Source organism: Ascaphus truei, chromosome 21, assembly GCF_040206685.1.
Source record: "Ascaphus truei isolate aAscTru1 chromosome 21, aAscTru1.hap1, whole genome shotgun sequence".
NCBI lineage: Eukaryota > Metazoa > Chordata > Amphibia > Anura > Ascaphidae > Ascaphus > Ascaphus truei.
This window is the reverse complement of record NC_134503.1, coordinates 17,455,447-17,470,507: the sequence shown is the minus strand read 5'-3', so window position 1 is coordinate 17,470,507 and position 15,061 is coordinate 17,455,447. Positions and strand designations below refer to the sequence as shown.

Sequence of the window (15,061 nt, the reverse complement as noted above, 5' to 3'; positions counted from 1 at the left end):
AATAATCACCTCCTTGGATTGCCTCTTTAAATAAAACTTAAAATAAACTAAAAACAAAAAGTAAAATGCCGGTTTGGCCATCTAATTTAAATGGCATCACATCAAGGTCACCTTCAAAATAGGTCCTATTGGGTGAGGCTCGCTGGGGATCTTCAGCAACCCCTCTACTTTCTTATCTTTTCTCTGCACAGGGCTGGGAGGAAGGGATGTTGGGGATGATGAAAGGAGGGAGACGGTTGCTCGTTATTCCCCCGGCGCTGGGCTATGGTTCCCAGGGAGTGGTTGATCGAATTCCTCCCAATGCGACACTCGTTTTCGAGGTGGAAGTGAAACGAGTAAGTGATTTCTCTTCATGATTTATTTTCTTTCTCTCCTTTCTCCCTTTTCCCTTCTTTCCTCTCTTTCATTTCCCCCTCCCACCCTCTTTCATTTTGACCCCATTTTCTCTCTTGCCCCCACTTGCATCATCACGGCGAGAAGCCGCCATCGGTGGAGGTTATTGCATTGTTAGTAGTGCGTCACTCTGCCTTTTTACCATCTCACCTTGGGGTCAGGTATTTCCCGTGCCCGGTGGCACCGGGCTTCCCACCCTGCCGATACCTGAAGTTGGGCCACCCTTCTCCGAGCCCAACAATCCGGGGACCCACATCGGCATTTTCCTTTTGCCTCGTAAAGGCTGTTGGCAGGCCTGCCGTCGGGAGAGCAGACTCTGTGGGCTAAAGTTTATAGTTGCTGGACCCCACCCCACATGTTTCCCACCCCACAGATGAAGCTGAAGGATTTGGGGTCTGACAGACAGAGCATCGGATCTCGGGATTCTCCGGTATCCATCACCGACAGCCTCCCTCCTGAGTCCTTATCCCAGCCACCTTCCACGGTGCCACCCAAGCCTGGGTAAGACCTAAACACTGTAACTGGGTATTGCATAGTGGTTCAATCGCTCTCCTCTGAAGTGAGAAGCCCCATAATCCATTGCAATCTCCATGTGATCTTGAGAAAGTCCTGTTCCCTTTGGGAACAAATCATCAGATTGTAAATTCTCAGAGGAAAGTGTTTGTATTTGTCTATTATGCAAAGAGCTGTGTATAGCAATGAAATATTACTGTAGTGGCCAGGACCCTTGTGGAATACTCTTCCAGTCGCAGATTGAGGCTTTACTAGTAATGAAGCAGTGATATTTGAAGATGGGTGTGGCTTGTTTGCTAAATAAAGTTTTGCTTATTAGATGGGTGCAAATACATGTCTCGCATTTCAATATATATCAAATAGTCCACGGACTGGTTCTCTTCTCAATTTATTCAGACACAATAGAAAACATCTTTCACAGCTTCATTTCAGCCAGTTACAGTACATCATTCAGGCATATAGAATTTGGTTACAGAGTGGAGAATCGTTGGCTTGCTTGTTCTTAGCTTGGTGGTAAATGATTCTGAATTCTATAAATCCAAATGCAATCTTTAAACATTTTTCCTCAAGCTGTCTTAACATGGCAATACCTGTTTTTATCACTGTCAGCCAAATCTTCTTAGTCATTAGAACCCTGCTTCTTCATCTAGCAATACAGTATTTACCCTGATTCAGAAACCCCTCTTTGTTCTGTCACTAAGTAACTATAGTTAATCCTGTTCCTTGTCTTTTAAGACCCATCTCTATTGTATTGTCTTTTAACACTATTTAACTAACCTTTGATTCCAAATTCTTGATCATATACTATTCATCTCAGCAGACATTAAACATACCAAGTTTCTTTAATCGCATAAAGCATGTCTACACCTGTCTGTCTTCAGACTGATTTAACTTATCTTTGCAGAGGCAGTTTATCATTTTCCAATATAATTTCTAACTTGATACTAAATTACTTATTTTAATTAGTTACATGCTGAATATGTGTATATAGAAAATATAGCATTTAATATTTAGGCTTGAAATCATCTTCAATGTTTAACCCTTTTGGGACGACCGCAATTTGCGCTGGATGTTATATTGGCTGCAATGTGTTGCTGACCCCTTTTGGCAGTAAAAGGGTTAACACTATAACACCTGATAACGAAATGGATATATTAACGAAGATGGGTGCTTGGAGGCATGAAGAATTAGGGATTGCATTAAAAATAGTGACAAGTCCAGTCTTTTAATAATGCAGGTTGGATGAGTTAAAGACTTGGGCCAATGTTTGCTAAGTGGTGCTATCCCATGTCATCCGACACAGAAAAACACCTCCCAGCCCATTGAAGTGATGGAGTCAGAAAGTCTCTCCAAAGGCAGGAAGGTGTTTTTTGGCAAAGCACCGTTTAGCAAACATGGCACTTACGCTTTTTTTTTTTTCTTTTGAGGTGGCTGGTGTTTGGTTTTAAACTTCCTTACTTGCGTTTGCACAGCACATAGGGTTACTTTTTGCCAAGCTCTGCTGCATGTTAATTCCGGTGCAGTGAAGCCAATGAGGCCGGTGGCAGGTTAACTTCCATTCAAAGCACATTGAGTAAGCGCCCAGGTTGTAGGTTAGTTCACCAACGTGTCGGTCAGTCTCTGGCTAACCGGTCTGTTTTCCTCCTGACACAGGGAGCCGGCTGTGCGGACCAAATCCAACTCCATCAGTGAGCAGTTAGCAGTAAGTGTCACACAACCCGGGACCCTTTCCTGATGGATCTAAAATCAATCCAGCAACAAATGGCGTTTCTAGAGCCTGTTTGTAACAATAGCTTTTTGTGGCATGGCACTGACAGTGTTAGCAGCGCTGTACACATAGTTTTGCAGGCACGAATCTCTACCCCCTAGAGCTTATAATCTATGTTTCTGGTGCCTGAGGCCCAGAGAGATAAAGTGACTTGCCCAAGGTCACAAGGAGCCGACACCGGGGTTCGAATTTGGTTCCCCTGATTCAGACTCTGTGTCATTGATTTCAGGGTCCGTGCCTCTGCTCACTGAGCCGCTCCTTCTGCCTTTTTATGTTTTTGTTTTTAATTCTGCACATGCACACGTATACACGGAGAGAGATCTATAATTATATCCACGCCCATTTAATGCTGGAGATGCTGCAGCCCAATATTTGAATTAATCTGTGCCATCTTATTGGTTTGGGGTCCCCACCACTCGTCCGAGGGGTACAGATGTAGCCACACGCGCTGTCCCCGGAGCTGCGGCAAAACTCCCCGAAATGCTGTGGCTTTAGAAAAGGTCAAACTCGCGGTGACTCAGGGGGGGTCCATACTTTTGTATGGCATGGGACTTCCCACCATGTAAACCTTTGCTGCCCGGGGACGCCGCGGTTGCGTTCCTGCGCCATTCCATGGCAGCGGGGAAAGTTACAGTAGTGTGGCTACATCTGTATGACAGAGTACAGTGGGGTTCCTGCGGGGGGTGGGGGGGGCGGAGGATCTGCTCTTGTAGGACTTTGGTGCTCTTGTAGGACTTTGGTGCTCTCGTGTCCTCTATCCCCTAGAATCCAGATGTGGCCAAAGCCAAGCTGATTTCCAGGATGGCAAAAATGGGGAAGCCCATGCTCCCCTTCCTAGCGGGAAGCTCCACACCCCAGCCGGACTCCAGCGACTCGGAAATCGAGGTGGGACCTTCTTTTTTGTGGCTCTTCAATATGTTTATCAAACAGTTTGCTCCGTCCCGGAGGGGATTAGAAATCCCTTTAGTTTAAATGGAGTAGAACTTCTTCTCCGGCAAAGGAAAGACTTCTGTGGGCTCTGAGTGCAGAACAAGGGGCCTTCCATCCAGAGGGTAACAAGAAAGCAACCCGCCCCCTACTTCCCAGAGGTTCCTTACAGGGGCAGCCCCTACCAGGATCAAAGTGCACTAATGGCAGTGACCTGTTTAACCTATTCATTGCCCTTATGACGTGGCCCTGGCACGCCAGTGGCCGTATTGGCTTACCAAGTACATCATGGCACAAAGTCTTGCTTTCCAGGGGCTAATCGGGCAGACTAGTCGACCCAATCGAAACGGAAGCGGTCATGTGATCACTCGAAGTGGATCACATGACTGGAAATGCCATGTCCCCGGGGAAACACCGGTGTAGTTGGACCACCGTCCCTGAACACGTTAAGGGGTCACATCTGGGGGAATGATGCAGGGGTTTTTTTATAGGTCATCGCCGTTAACGCAACTTATTTGTTTTTATCTTTGTGAAAATGGAATCTGTATCTTTTCTCGGGATTTCGGTATATCGGCTGCTATTGCTGATCTGTTTGGCTGGGCTTTGGGGACTGGCAAACAGTCTCATCACTAAAAGACATGAGATACAGGTTGTAAAAACCCTTCAAAGTATTTGTTTATCATGAAAATGTTAAACGTTGTTTTTTTAATACTTTTAATTCTTGTTTTTTTTTTTTTTAAGGGATCAATCCCTATTTCACCTATTAAACATGATACTGTCATTTAGTTCACTTTTGTCTCAAGACTGCCTCTTCTAATACATCTGGGAGGCAAAGGAGAGGGGTATTTTAGTGGGACATATACTAAATATTAACTACCTGTAGGAAAAGGCCTTTCATTTCAGAAATGATTGGCAGTTGATACACAAAGTAGTGTTAACTGTGTTGGTGCTTTATCCCACTAATAACCTATTTATCTTTTGTTTCTAGGACCCCAATACACAGCGAGTCCCTCCACACCCTCTCCCTGTCCGCCCCACTCCCCAGCTACATGCACCCGCACCAGGTAATGTCCACGCACAGCCTCTGCAATCTGTGTAACGCGTGTAAACTGAAGATCTTACGATTTAAGCTGTATATAACCGTTTATTATTATTAAAAAAAAAATCAGTTCGGGTTGAAGTAGGGTGTCTTCAGAGATGGACCCCCATTAATTTCGGTATCTGCTCCGGCTCACTAGCCGGGATCACGCAATTACCACTTTTCAAAGCTCCCGTTTCCTGCGGGCCTATAGGAAGCTGTGATGTCATCCGGTGCGGCTTCCTATTGGCCCACGTGACGCGGGACCTTTAAACTGGCAGAAGATGCCGGCGCCCCCTTCAGAGGTCTGTATCTCGCTAAGCCGGGGGTCCCCAGAGCTGAAATTAATGGGGTTCAGCTCCGGAGAGACCCCCCTGCTTCAAACCTATGTTAAAAAGTAAATGACAAGAGGTCAGGGAGACGTTGAGCCTTTCCTTTTCTCTTTTCTCTCAAGAAAAAGAAAAAATGTACATTAGGCTGACATATTGCTTATACCGTACATACCATGTAATGTCATAACTGCCTAATAAAAAAAAAATATGAAAAAAAAAAAAAAGTAAATGACAAAAAAACGTCTTGCTTGGATTGCTCGTATAACGTGCATTCCTGTTTTGAGGTAATGGTCATTGATTTAATGCAGCTTTGTGGGTGTGTGTGTGTCTCTGTGTGTGTGTGTGTCTCTGTGTATGTGTGTGTGTCTCTGTGTGTGTGTCTCTGTGTGTGTGTGTGTGTCTGTGTGTGTCTGTGTGTGTCTGTGTGTGTCTGTGTGTGTCTCTGTGTCTCTGTGTGTGTCTCTGTGTCTCTGTGTGTGTCTCTGTGTGTGTCTCTGTGTGTTGTTCAGTAAGCTGTGAGAGAGTCCCTCAGAGATCTCTCCTCCTCTGGCATCAGAACGAGAGTGGGATTCTGCATGGCAAGGCTTCCGATTTTAATAAATAGGCCCCAAGAGCTTCACTTTCTCCTGACTCGGGGGGATTAAGGATGCTATTCAACCTGATTTGCAGTCACTTGGAAGCCTCGATGTCTACTGTTCAGACGACTTCAGGCATTTAGCGTGTCCCTTTTGATCTTCAGTGGGACATTCACAGATTCATTTCATTATTGTGCTTCTTGGAACTAACACAATCTTGTTCTAACCTGCAGACCGTCCTAGAACCAAATGTAAAAATAATGCTGTGGTATGCTTCATAGGTTACCCTTGTGTAACCTTTAATATCTCCATGTTAGCCAAATGCTTCGCCGTGTTTATCGGATCCCTCTTGTGATGACTGCATCTTCTGCAGGCATATAGTTATTCTGTTCTGTTTGTCCTTGGTGAGTTCTATTGCAATTATTGGCCAATCAGATAAAGGGGAAGAACAATAAAGTTTAGTACAGTATATAGTTTTGCTGGCTTGGGGGGTGGGCTGCCCCTTTAACGAATAAGGTGCAGCACTTTTGACAGCGAAAGGGTTAATACAACTCCTCTGGAAAAGACTACAGGCCAAACTTACTAAGCAGTGTTAAGCTATTGGGCATCTCATGATCATTCAAGTGCCTTAGCACCGTTTGGTAAACATGGCCCTGTTTAATTATAAAGGTGCAGTTCTTTTCAGTGACAAATATTTCCGTATCGGTACAGTAGAAGCTCTCTGTATAACACTTACCCTGCCTGGAGAAGGTAAGATGTGATGTACCTACTTTGTGGGGCTGTGGGCCACGTTTAGTAAACGGTGCTATTCCAAAAAGATACCGTTTCAACGCCAGACGATGACCCCTTTCAAGTTAATGGGCTGTAAGGGGTCTTCTGTTGCTGGGAGGGGTCTTATGTAATCACTGCTTGGTAAATAAGGACTTTTGGTATCATGTCAACCAGCAGTGGCCAACTCCAGTCCTCAAGGGCCACCAACCGGTCAGGCTTTCAGGATATCCCTGCTTCAGCACAGTGGCTCAGTCAAAGACTGAGCCACTGATTGAGCCATCTGTGCTGAGGCTGCAGGGGTGGCCAACTCCAGTCCTCAACAGGTAAAGTTTGCAAGATATCCCTGCTTCAGCACAGATTAAGCCACCTGTACTAAAACAAGGATATCCAGAAAACCTGACCTGTTGGTGGTCCTGGAGGACTGGAATTGCCCACCCCTGATGTAAACGGACATTTTAATTGATGCTAAACTTAAACCTGCGTCTCTCTGATTGGGGTTTGTCCATACTGGGCCCTGCTAGCGTCAGTCAGGGGTTAGAGAAGTTCGATGGAGCAACAGAGCAGAATTAGAGAGGAGGTCACCGTGAGCATGAGATATAATCTTCGTTCCGAGTATCTTGTCATCATTTCCCTTTTTCTGCTATAAAACAGCAGGTATCCCCCTTTCTTGTTACTAGGATCCTGAGTGGGTCCCCCCAAGCACCGTGGACCCCCTTCTTCCTGACATGCTTACCAGCAATGGGGGCCAAAGCACCACCCATCTTTTAAATCTCCAGCGTCATGCGGGCCAACAGGATGACCATGTCACTTCCTGTTGGCCCGCGTGACAGCTAGTTTCCCCCCTAGAGGGGACTGCAACACATTCTTACTGGTTATCGCAGGCGCCAGGGCGTTTGCGGAGCTCAAAAATCGTGCGTCCCACCCCCGGGGACCCCTTGGTTCCCACCCTGGGTAAAAAATTAAAAGAGAGTTAGGGGGGACGCAAGAAAAAGAAAAACCAGGAGCGTAACGGCGACTTTTTAACAAATACAAATTTCCGTGGTGGAATAAACCTTCCTGGCTAACAATTTGTGCGACGTGTAAGGAACTGCGTTCAAAACAAATATTTTCCTACCCGAGAGAGCGGCCGTTCTTGCGTCTCTGGCGATACGTCTGCCGGGCAGAGCTTGCACTCGGATTTATAATCCTATATTCTGGTCAATAGACTGGTAACGTTTGAAATGAATAAAACGCTGTAGCGGTGAACTTTCAATATCTTGTTTCTTAATGCACTTTCTAACAGTTTATGGCGTGTTGACGCCAGCCGGAAAGAATTAGGTGCTCGTTTTTGGATCTTTTAAACATTGTCGTTTCATCCCTCACCACCCCCCACCCCCCCGTGTAAATCTGACGTTGACATACAGAGAGTCCGATAAAGAGTTGGGCATATATATATATTTTTTGCTATCTGGTGTATAACCTCAGACCCTATTAGATCCCTGCCGTTCCTTCATATTTGGGATAGCTTATGTCTATCCCAAGCATTTTTGAACTCCCTCACTGTATTAACCCCTACCACCTCTTCCATGGATCCACCTTCCTTTCTTTCTTTGAAGAAGTAACGTCCTCAAACTTCCCTTGAACCTCCCACCCTTTCAGCTTCAGGCCATGGCCCCTTGGAACGAACAGGCCATACCTCTGCGTGTGTGTGGCTTTGCACTGCTTAGTAAATAGGGCCCTATACCAATTTCTAAGAGGGTATCCGTGTGGAATGATGTCGGGTGTGAGGAGGGCCGCTCATGCTTCTCTTACCTTTGCAGTGTCTCCGAACTTGCCAGTGTCTGGGCTGCAGGCCTCTTCCGCTGCGTTGTTACCTGCGGGACCCATCCAGACTGCCGGGACATGCGCGGCTTTTCAGGTAACTCGGCAGCACGCAATTACCTGATCTCTCCTGCCTCGCTGAGCTTGTACGTTCAGGAGCTGAAGCTAAGCCGAACTCCCAGAGCAGGCTGTCTAATCTGGTGCATTATGGTGTGTGTGCTTATGACGTGATGTTCTGCTCCAACACGGTTACTCAACCCTTTTGAAAGTCTGTGATGGTTATAGTAGTAATCCTCTTAGAACAGGGTATTTACTAGCCAATAATGCCTTGGCTAAACGAGGTTGAAGTCCCTGAATTCCCCACCCCGACCTCCACTGCATAGCACTCGGCAAACCCCGCTCCCCTGCACAGTGTCCGGTAAACCCCCACTCACCTGCATAGCGTTCGGCAATCTTACACATGCATAGTGCCAGGTCCCACGACCCCCACACCACCTGTTAATGTTTGGTACCCTCAGATCTCCCGGCATAGTTGCTGGTAGCCCCGGACTCCACCCTCCACCCCATCTGGTACACCCTTGGCCAGACCCGCACTGGGGGCCCTCGCTGTATGTGGACCTTTAACTGTGAACACCGATGGTCAAGATCATCAACCTTGGGCACGTCCCATTCTCTCCCAAAGAATAGATTGTAAGCTCTGCGAGTCAGGGGACCTGTGCCTGCACAAATGCTGTGTACACTGTCGGCACGATATTATTATAATCCTCTATCAGACTTGAAGGGATTATCAGCATTGCGGTCTATAATCTGCGTTCTAACGAGATGTTATCTGCGGAAACCTTGCCACGCGCTACACCCGCAGGGACCGGCTGCGCGCACCGCCCACGGCGCAGCAAATGTGCTTTCAGGGTGACTTAATTACATCAGCATTGTAATGGTCGGCTCGGCTGCCTTTTTTTTTTGTCTGTGTTTGTTGTAGACTCTGGGTCTTGGATTAAACGATGAGAATATTCAAAGGGATTAACACCCGCTGAGACGGGTGCCGCGTTTACCGCCATAACCCAGACTCCGTGGCTCCAATATAGTGGGAAGCCCGGTAATGCGCAGGCAACTTCTATTCAAGTGTAACTTGATGGTTTGTTAATGTACATTGCCCCATAAGGTGTTTTCCGTGTCTTGTGGAGCAGCATCGCTTAGTACAGGGGTGCGCAAACGTTTTGTTTTGTTCTCTGCGCCTACATTCCTGGTGTCCCCCCGCCCCCCCTCCTTGCTCATGCCCCTTTTATCTTTTCCCTGACATCACGACGTCATGTGACGTGTTTCCATTTGACCCTTCGGTGTTGTTTGACGCCGTGTTGTCATGGCAATGCGTCGGCAGAAGCCGCCGGAGAGAGAGGAGGTAAGAGGGAGTTACAGAGGCCTCGTGCGCTCCCCCGGCATTTCATTTACATGTTGTGGGGAAGAGCGCAGGGCCTCCAAGTGCTGCGCCCCCCTGTTTGTGCACCTCTAGCTTGGTAAACATGAGCCAAAATGTATTATTATCATCAATAACTTTATTTCATTTAATATGTTCTTGTGTAGCGCTGCTAGTTTTACGTAGCGCTTTACAGAGACATTTTTCAGGCACAGGGCCCTGCCCCGTGGAGCTTACAATCTATGTTTTTAGTGCGTGATGCGCAGGAAGATGAAGTGACTCGCCCAAGGTCTCGGGAATTGAACCAGGCTCCCCTGCTTCACTCTGTGCCAGTCAGTGTCTTTACTCACTGAGCCGCTCCTTCTCAATATAGCAGTTTTCTCTATATAGCACTTTTCGGGGGTTACAGAGGCCCCGCGCGCTTCCCGAAGCCAGTTTAAATTAAGTGCCGGGGAAGTGGTAAAGGCCTCTGTAATCTACACATACCTTGGCTCCGGCGGCTTCTTAGACGTGTCGCCGTGGGAACGCGTTGTCAAATTACGCTGTGATGTCACGTTGCCATGGCAACGTGACGTCATGACGCCGGAGCTGAGTTAATAGGGGGGGGCCACGGAGAGAGGGGAACTGCCAGCAGGGGGATGCAGGGAAAAAAGTGTGCGCTCCCCTGGTTTAGACTGTTTAAGTCCGTGTATGATGGCTGTGTAACATCCTGAGTGTCCGTTCAAATTGGAGATGAAGAATACAAGAAGAACTGGACTCTACCCTTCATCATCAACCCTGCAACTGTGAGAACTTGGCTTTAAATGCGTTCTCAATTTTTTCTCGTCTATAGACTCACTTTTTAAGATGCTTTTTAATCTTCTGTGCTGCACAGCCCTCCCTGGCCTGATTTATACACCTCTCTCTCACCTCCTACTCCTCATCTCCTCCAATACCTGGGACCTCTCCTCCTACCTCTCTCCCTGCATCTCACTATGCCCTCCCAGGCGTGATTTATACACCTCTCTCTCACCTCCTACTCCTCATCTCCTCCAATACCTGGGACCTCTCCTCCTACCTCTCTCCCTGCATCTCACTATGCCCTCCCTATTGATTGCCGTGTCTCCCTGTGCTGAACCGTTATAAACGCACAGTAATAGTAACACGGGAAACGCAGCGCGCGCAGAGCTTGCAAACAAGTATTGCTTCCCACGAGAGGTTGAGTGACTTTTTGTTATACACAAGCTGTTCTGTAATCTGCAGCCAAACGTGGATTGTTTTAGAGAAATACAGGGATAGTGTGTGTGTGTGTGTGTGTGTGTGTGTGTGTGTGTGTGTGTGTGTGTGTGTGTGTGTGTGTGTGTGTTGTGTGTGTGTGGTGTGTGTGTGTGGTGTGTGTGTGTGGTGTGTGTGTGTGGTGTGTGTGTGTGGTGTGTGTGTGTGGTGTGTGTGTGTGGTGTGTGGTGTGTGTGTGTGGTGTGTGTGTGTGGTGTGTGTGGTGTGTGTGGTGTGTGTGGTTGTATCAATAATTGGTACAGCGCTCAGCATTTTGATTTTTTTTGGTTGGTGCTGGAATGGAGACAATGGCAGGGACCCCTTATGTACCTGCTGGTGACCACCCCCGAAACTTTGTGCGAGCTTGTCAATGTCTGCTAAAATAAATTCTGAGTTCTTATTCCTGATTAACAAGTCTGTGTGCGGAGGAGAAACCTCCTATTTCTGTATGGGGTGGGGGGGGGGGGGGGGCGTTAAAGTCTTTCAATCTCAGCACCCTCTGGTTCGAGTTCCTGCACCTCAGACTAATGATTACGTGGCAATAGGTTTGCGGCTAACGCTCCTGTTCTGCCTGGTTTGTCTTCCAGCCATACACTGGGATCCAGTATGCATACCCACATAACCCTGCTCCATCCACTCAGCTCCAGCCTGTGGGGCACATGTACCCTGCTCAGTTCCAGCATCCGGCACATTTTCAAGGTACAGTTTTGTCTGTGGACAAACATGAGCGTTCTTCATAGATACAATTACTATGTACGGAGCGTTCAGCCCTCACGCGTGTCTTCATGTGTATTCTCGAGGTAGAGTCCTTTACCATAGCTGCTGTTTGTGCTTGGGGTTTCAGAGGGCATTAGTGATGGACAGAGCGGGTCAGGCTCTACGAATAACTCGAGGGTCCTAATACTATGGTACTTTTGCATCTATTCTCAGAGTAGAAGAAGCAGTAGCGGTTTATATTTGTACTTCATTTCAGTTTATAGTGCTTGACATTCAATGGCCCCGTGTATATTTCCCTTTGAAGCCTCGGGCGATGTCACGTCTTTCCTGATGACGGAAGCGCGGCAGCACAGCACGGAGATCCGAATGGCCGTTTCCAAAGTAGCCGACAAGATCGATCTGCTGGCCTCCAAAGTAAGTAGGACCCCCGCGTCCCCCTTTCTTCCATTTCTTGTGCCCTGCTCCAGTCTTCTCACGCACTCCTCTCACCCCCCCCCCCCCCCCCCTCTGTGTGCAGGTAGACCATATCCAGAAGGAGAACACAGGACCATCACACCTGCTTCCCGGCATCTCCTCCATCACCATGGAGAGCGCCATGATCATGAATAACATCCAGCGCATCATTCAGGTGATTAATAAATCCACGCGCGCTCTGTCCCACTGGAGCTAGCAGACCAGGGATGGCCAACTCCAGTCCTCAAAAGCCACCAACAGATCAGGTTTTAAGGATATCCCTGCTTCAGCACAGGTGGCTCAGTTGAAGACCATTCCACTAACCATCTATAAAACGTGTTGTCTAATCTTCTTCTCCCCGCCTTCTGTCCTTCACGTTTGATCTCCTTGGCACTGCCTCATGTTGGACTCTACAAAACGTCACCTGCCTCACTACTACCAAAGCCGTAATGCCATTACACCGAGGAAGACCTACAACTGCTGAAGCATTGGCTATTCTTGCACAACAAACCAGATGACCTGATCACACATTGGTTTCCTGGGATTTCCACTCATATTTTACAATCTGCAAATTGTATATTACAGCTCAACCCCCTTATAACGCTGTGCTTGGGGTCCAAAGAATCACATCGCGTTAGAAATAATGTACAATTGTATGCATTGTACAATAAACTATTTAAGACGCCAATAACCGTGTTGTAAAGTATTCATAAATGCAGAAATTGGGAGCCACCCTTGCATGGCGTTATATGCGGATTCGCGTTGTAGCGGATCGCGCTGTAACGGGGTTGAGCTGTATTTTCAAGGACCAGATCCAGAGCACTCGTTTTGATAGCATTTAAAACTCCTGACTTCCCCAACCATTCCCAGTTCCCGCATTCAAGGTGGATGGTGTTCGTTCCGTATATATTATTAGTTCAGCCTACAAAAGTCCCCCATTTTTTTTTATTTTTTTTTAATTCTTTATCCACATTTTTATAACAGTGAACATACAACACAATATAATACACTACAAAAACCGTACAATACAATATAAAAATTATATTATGCGTATATAGATAGATTATTAAATGATAAATACAATCACGAAATAGGAAAAAAAATTGATTAAAATGAAATCTGAAAACAAAAGAACCCCGTGTTTAATAAACCCATTTATCACTGTTATTCCCATTTTGGCAGGCGATTCCTCTCTCGCATCATTTTATAATATTATATTACCAGTGAACTCAGACCATGGCCACCAGAGAAGCTCACATTTTAACCTTGTATCAGTGGTTATACAGACATACCCCGCATTAACGTACGCAATGGGTCCAGAGCATGTATGTAAAGCGAAAATGTACTCAAAGTGAAGCACTACCTTTTTTCCACTTATCGATGCATGTACTGTACTGCAAATGTTATATACGTGCATAACTGATATAAATAACGCATTTGTAACAGTCTCTATAGTCCCCCCGCTTGCACACAGCTTCGGTACAGGTAGGGAGCTGGTATTGCTGTTCAGGACGTGCTGACTGGCGCATGCGCGAGCTGCCGTTTGCCTATTGGGTGATATGTCCTTACTCGCGAGTGTTCTTAAAGTGAGTGTCCTTAAACCGGGGTATGCCTGTATATGAGAGTTCTTCCATCCTCATAACCTCCCATATTCTCGACTCCCATTGTCCCATAGTGGGCGCCTCCAGTTGTTTCCAATTGGCAGCGGTAGTACATCTCGCTGCGTTCAGCATATATATTAATAGAGATTTCCTAATTCAATGCCCCTTGACCCCTTCCCTATTTAGCAATAAAATACTCAGATCTTTTGGGATTCTAATCTTGGTAATATTATAAATCTGCTCCACTATCCTATCCCAAAAACACTTTATTTTCTTACACTTCCACCAGATATGAAGCATTGAACCCACCTCCCCACACCCTCTCCAGCACTTATCAGACGTTCCTGGATAGCATTCGTTCAATTTTTGTGGCGTAGAGTACCTATACCTACCTATCTATCTTCCACCTATACATTATCTTATATACATTTTCCAGTATGTTCGTTGACATCGAGGACCAGCTGGTATTACTCTGCATTTGAATGGACACAAATGTGGAGTATTCCTTACCCAATTCCTTTTCCCAAGCTAATACAAATCCTGGCTTAGAAAAAATCCCCCAGTTTGTGATTCGAATGAACCTGATCACCTCCATCCACACTCAACTGAACCCCTCAATCTGTGGAAGACGAAGATAACTGGCGATGTTGAAAAGGAACCCCAAAATAAACTTGTTCTTGCCCAACAGGAGAACGAGCGCCTGAAGCAGGAGGTGCTGGAAAAGAGCGGGCGCATAGAGGAGCAGAACGTGAAGATCGGGGAGCTCATCAATCGCAACCAGAGGTGATGCTCGAAGACGGCTCTAGGCATGAGCGGACAAAGGCCGCGCTTATAGTCCCGGCGACGCGATATCGCGTCAAAACAAGTGTATTGAATCCGTCGCGTGCGCTTATAGTTGGGAGGCGCGATGGAGCGACGCTGGAAGTCGATGAAAAATTGATTTTTCCGCGACCGCTGCGTGACGTCAGCGGCCATGTGAGCGGCTCAGCCAATGAGGGTGAACCGCTCACGCCCCCGCACCCGCCACGCCCCCTGGTCGCTGTCTCTAACACTATAAGCACGTGAGCTGGTTCAGCCAATGAGGGCGAAACAGCTTTGTGACACCCGCTGCCACGCCCCCGCAACGCGTCTACAATCTCCTGCCGCCAAGTTCACAAATCGCTTGGGTTGCAGGAGTGCGCGCGGCAGCGCGCTCAATCGCACGCGTCCGCGCAGGGACCATAAACCCAGCCTAAAACTAACCAATCCTTAAATGTCCCACATTCAGTTCTGATAATGATGCCCGTCAAACTATTTCCTTCTCTCTGCTGTTTCCAGTTTCATTGCAGAAGCCGAAGATCTAACTTAAAGCAGCAAATGCCCTCCCGCAGCCCAGAGGAATTTAACTTCTATAATGTTACTCTCTCGCCCCATGAGCATGTACTTCCAGTGTGTTAATCATGGTTTTCTTAATCTCTAGCTTCAG

At 47.0% G+C, this 15,061-nt stretch overlaps 1 protein-coding gene across 6 annotated transcripts in view; it reads left to right on the top strand.

Moving 5' to 3' along the window:
* The window catches only part of FKBP15 (FKBP prolyl isomerase family member 15), a 52,484-nt gene that overhangs the window by 23,657 nt on the left and 13,766 nt on the right, over window positions 1-15,061 (top strand). For all 6 annotated transcript variants that reach the window (XM_075579196.1, XM_075579193.1, XM_075579194.1 and 3 more), the window contains 10 exons: window positions 192-335; window positions 767-894; window positions 2,560-2,608; window positions 3,440-3,559; window positions 4,590-4,665; window positions 8,157-8,254; window positions 11,413-11,524; window positions 11,847-11,956; window positions 12,060-12,170; window positions 14,285-14,379. In XM_075579196.1, the coding sequence (XP_075435311.1) occupies window positions 192-335; window positions 767-894; window positions 2,560-2,608; window positions 3,440-3,559; window positions 4,590-4,665; window positions 8,157-8,254; window positions 11,413-11,524; window positions 11,847-11,956; window positions 12,060-12,170; window positions 14,285-14,379 (1,043 nt within the window). The remainder of the gene's footprint in view (window positions 1-191; window positions 336-766; window positions 895-2,559; window positions 2,609-3,439; window positions 3,560-4,589; window positions 4,666-8,156; window positions 8,255-11,412; window positions 11,525-11,846; window positions 11,957-12,059; window positions 12,171-14,284; window positions 14,380-15,061) is intronic.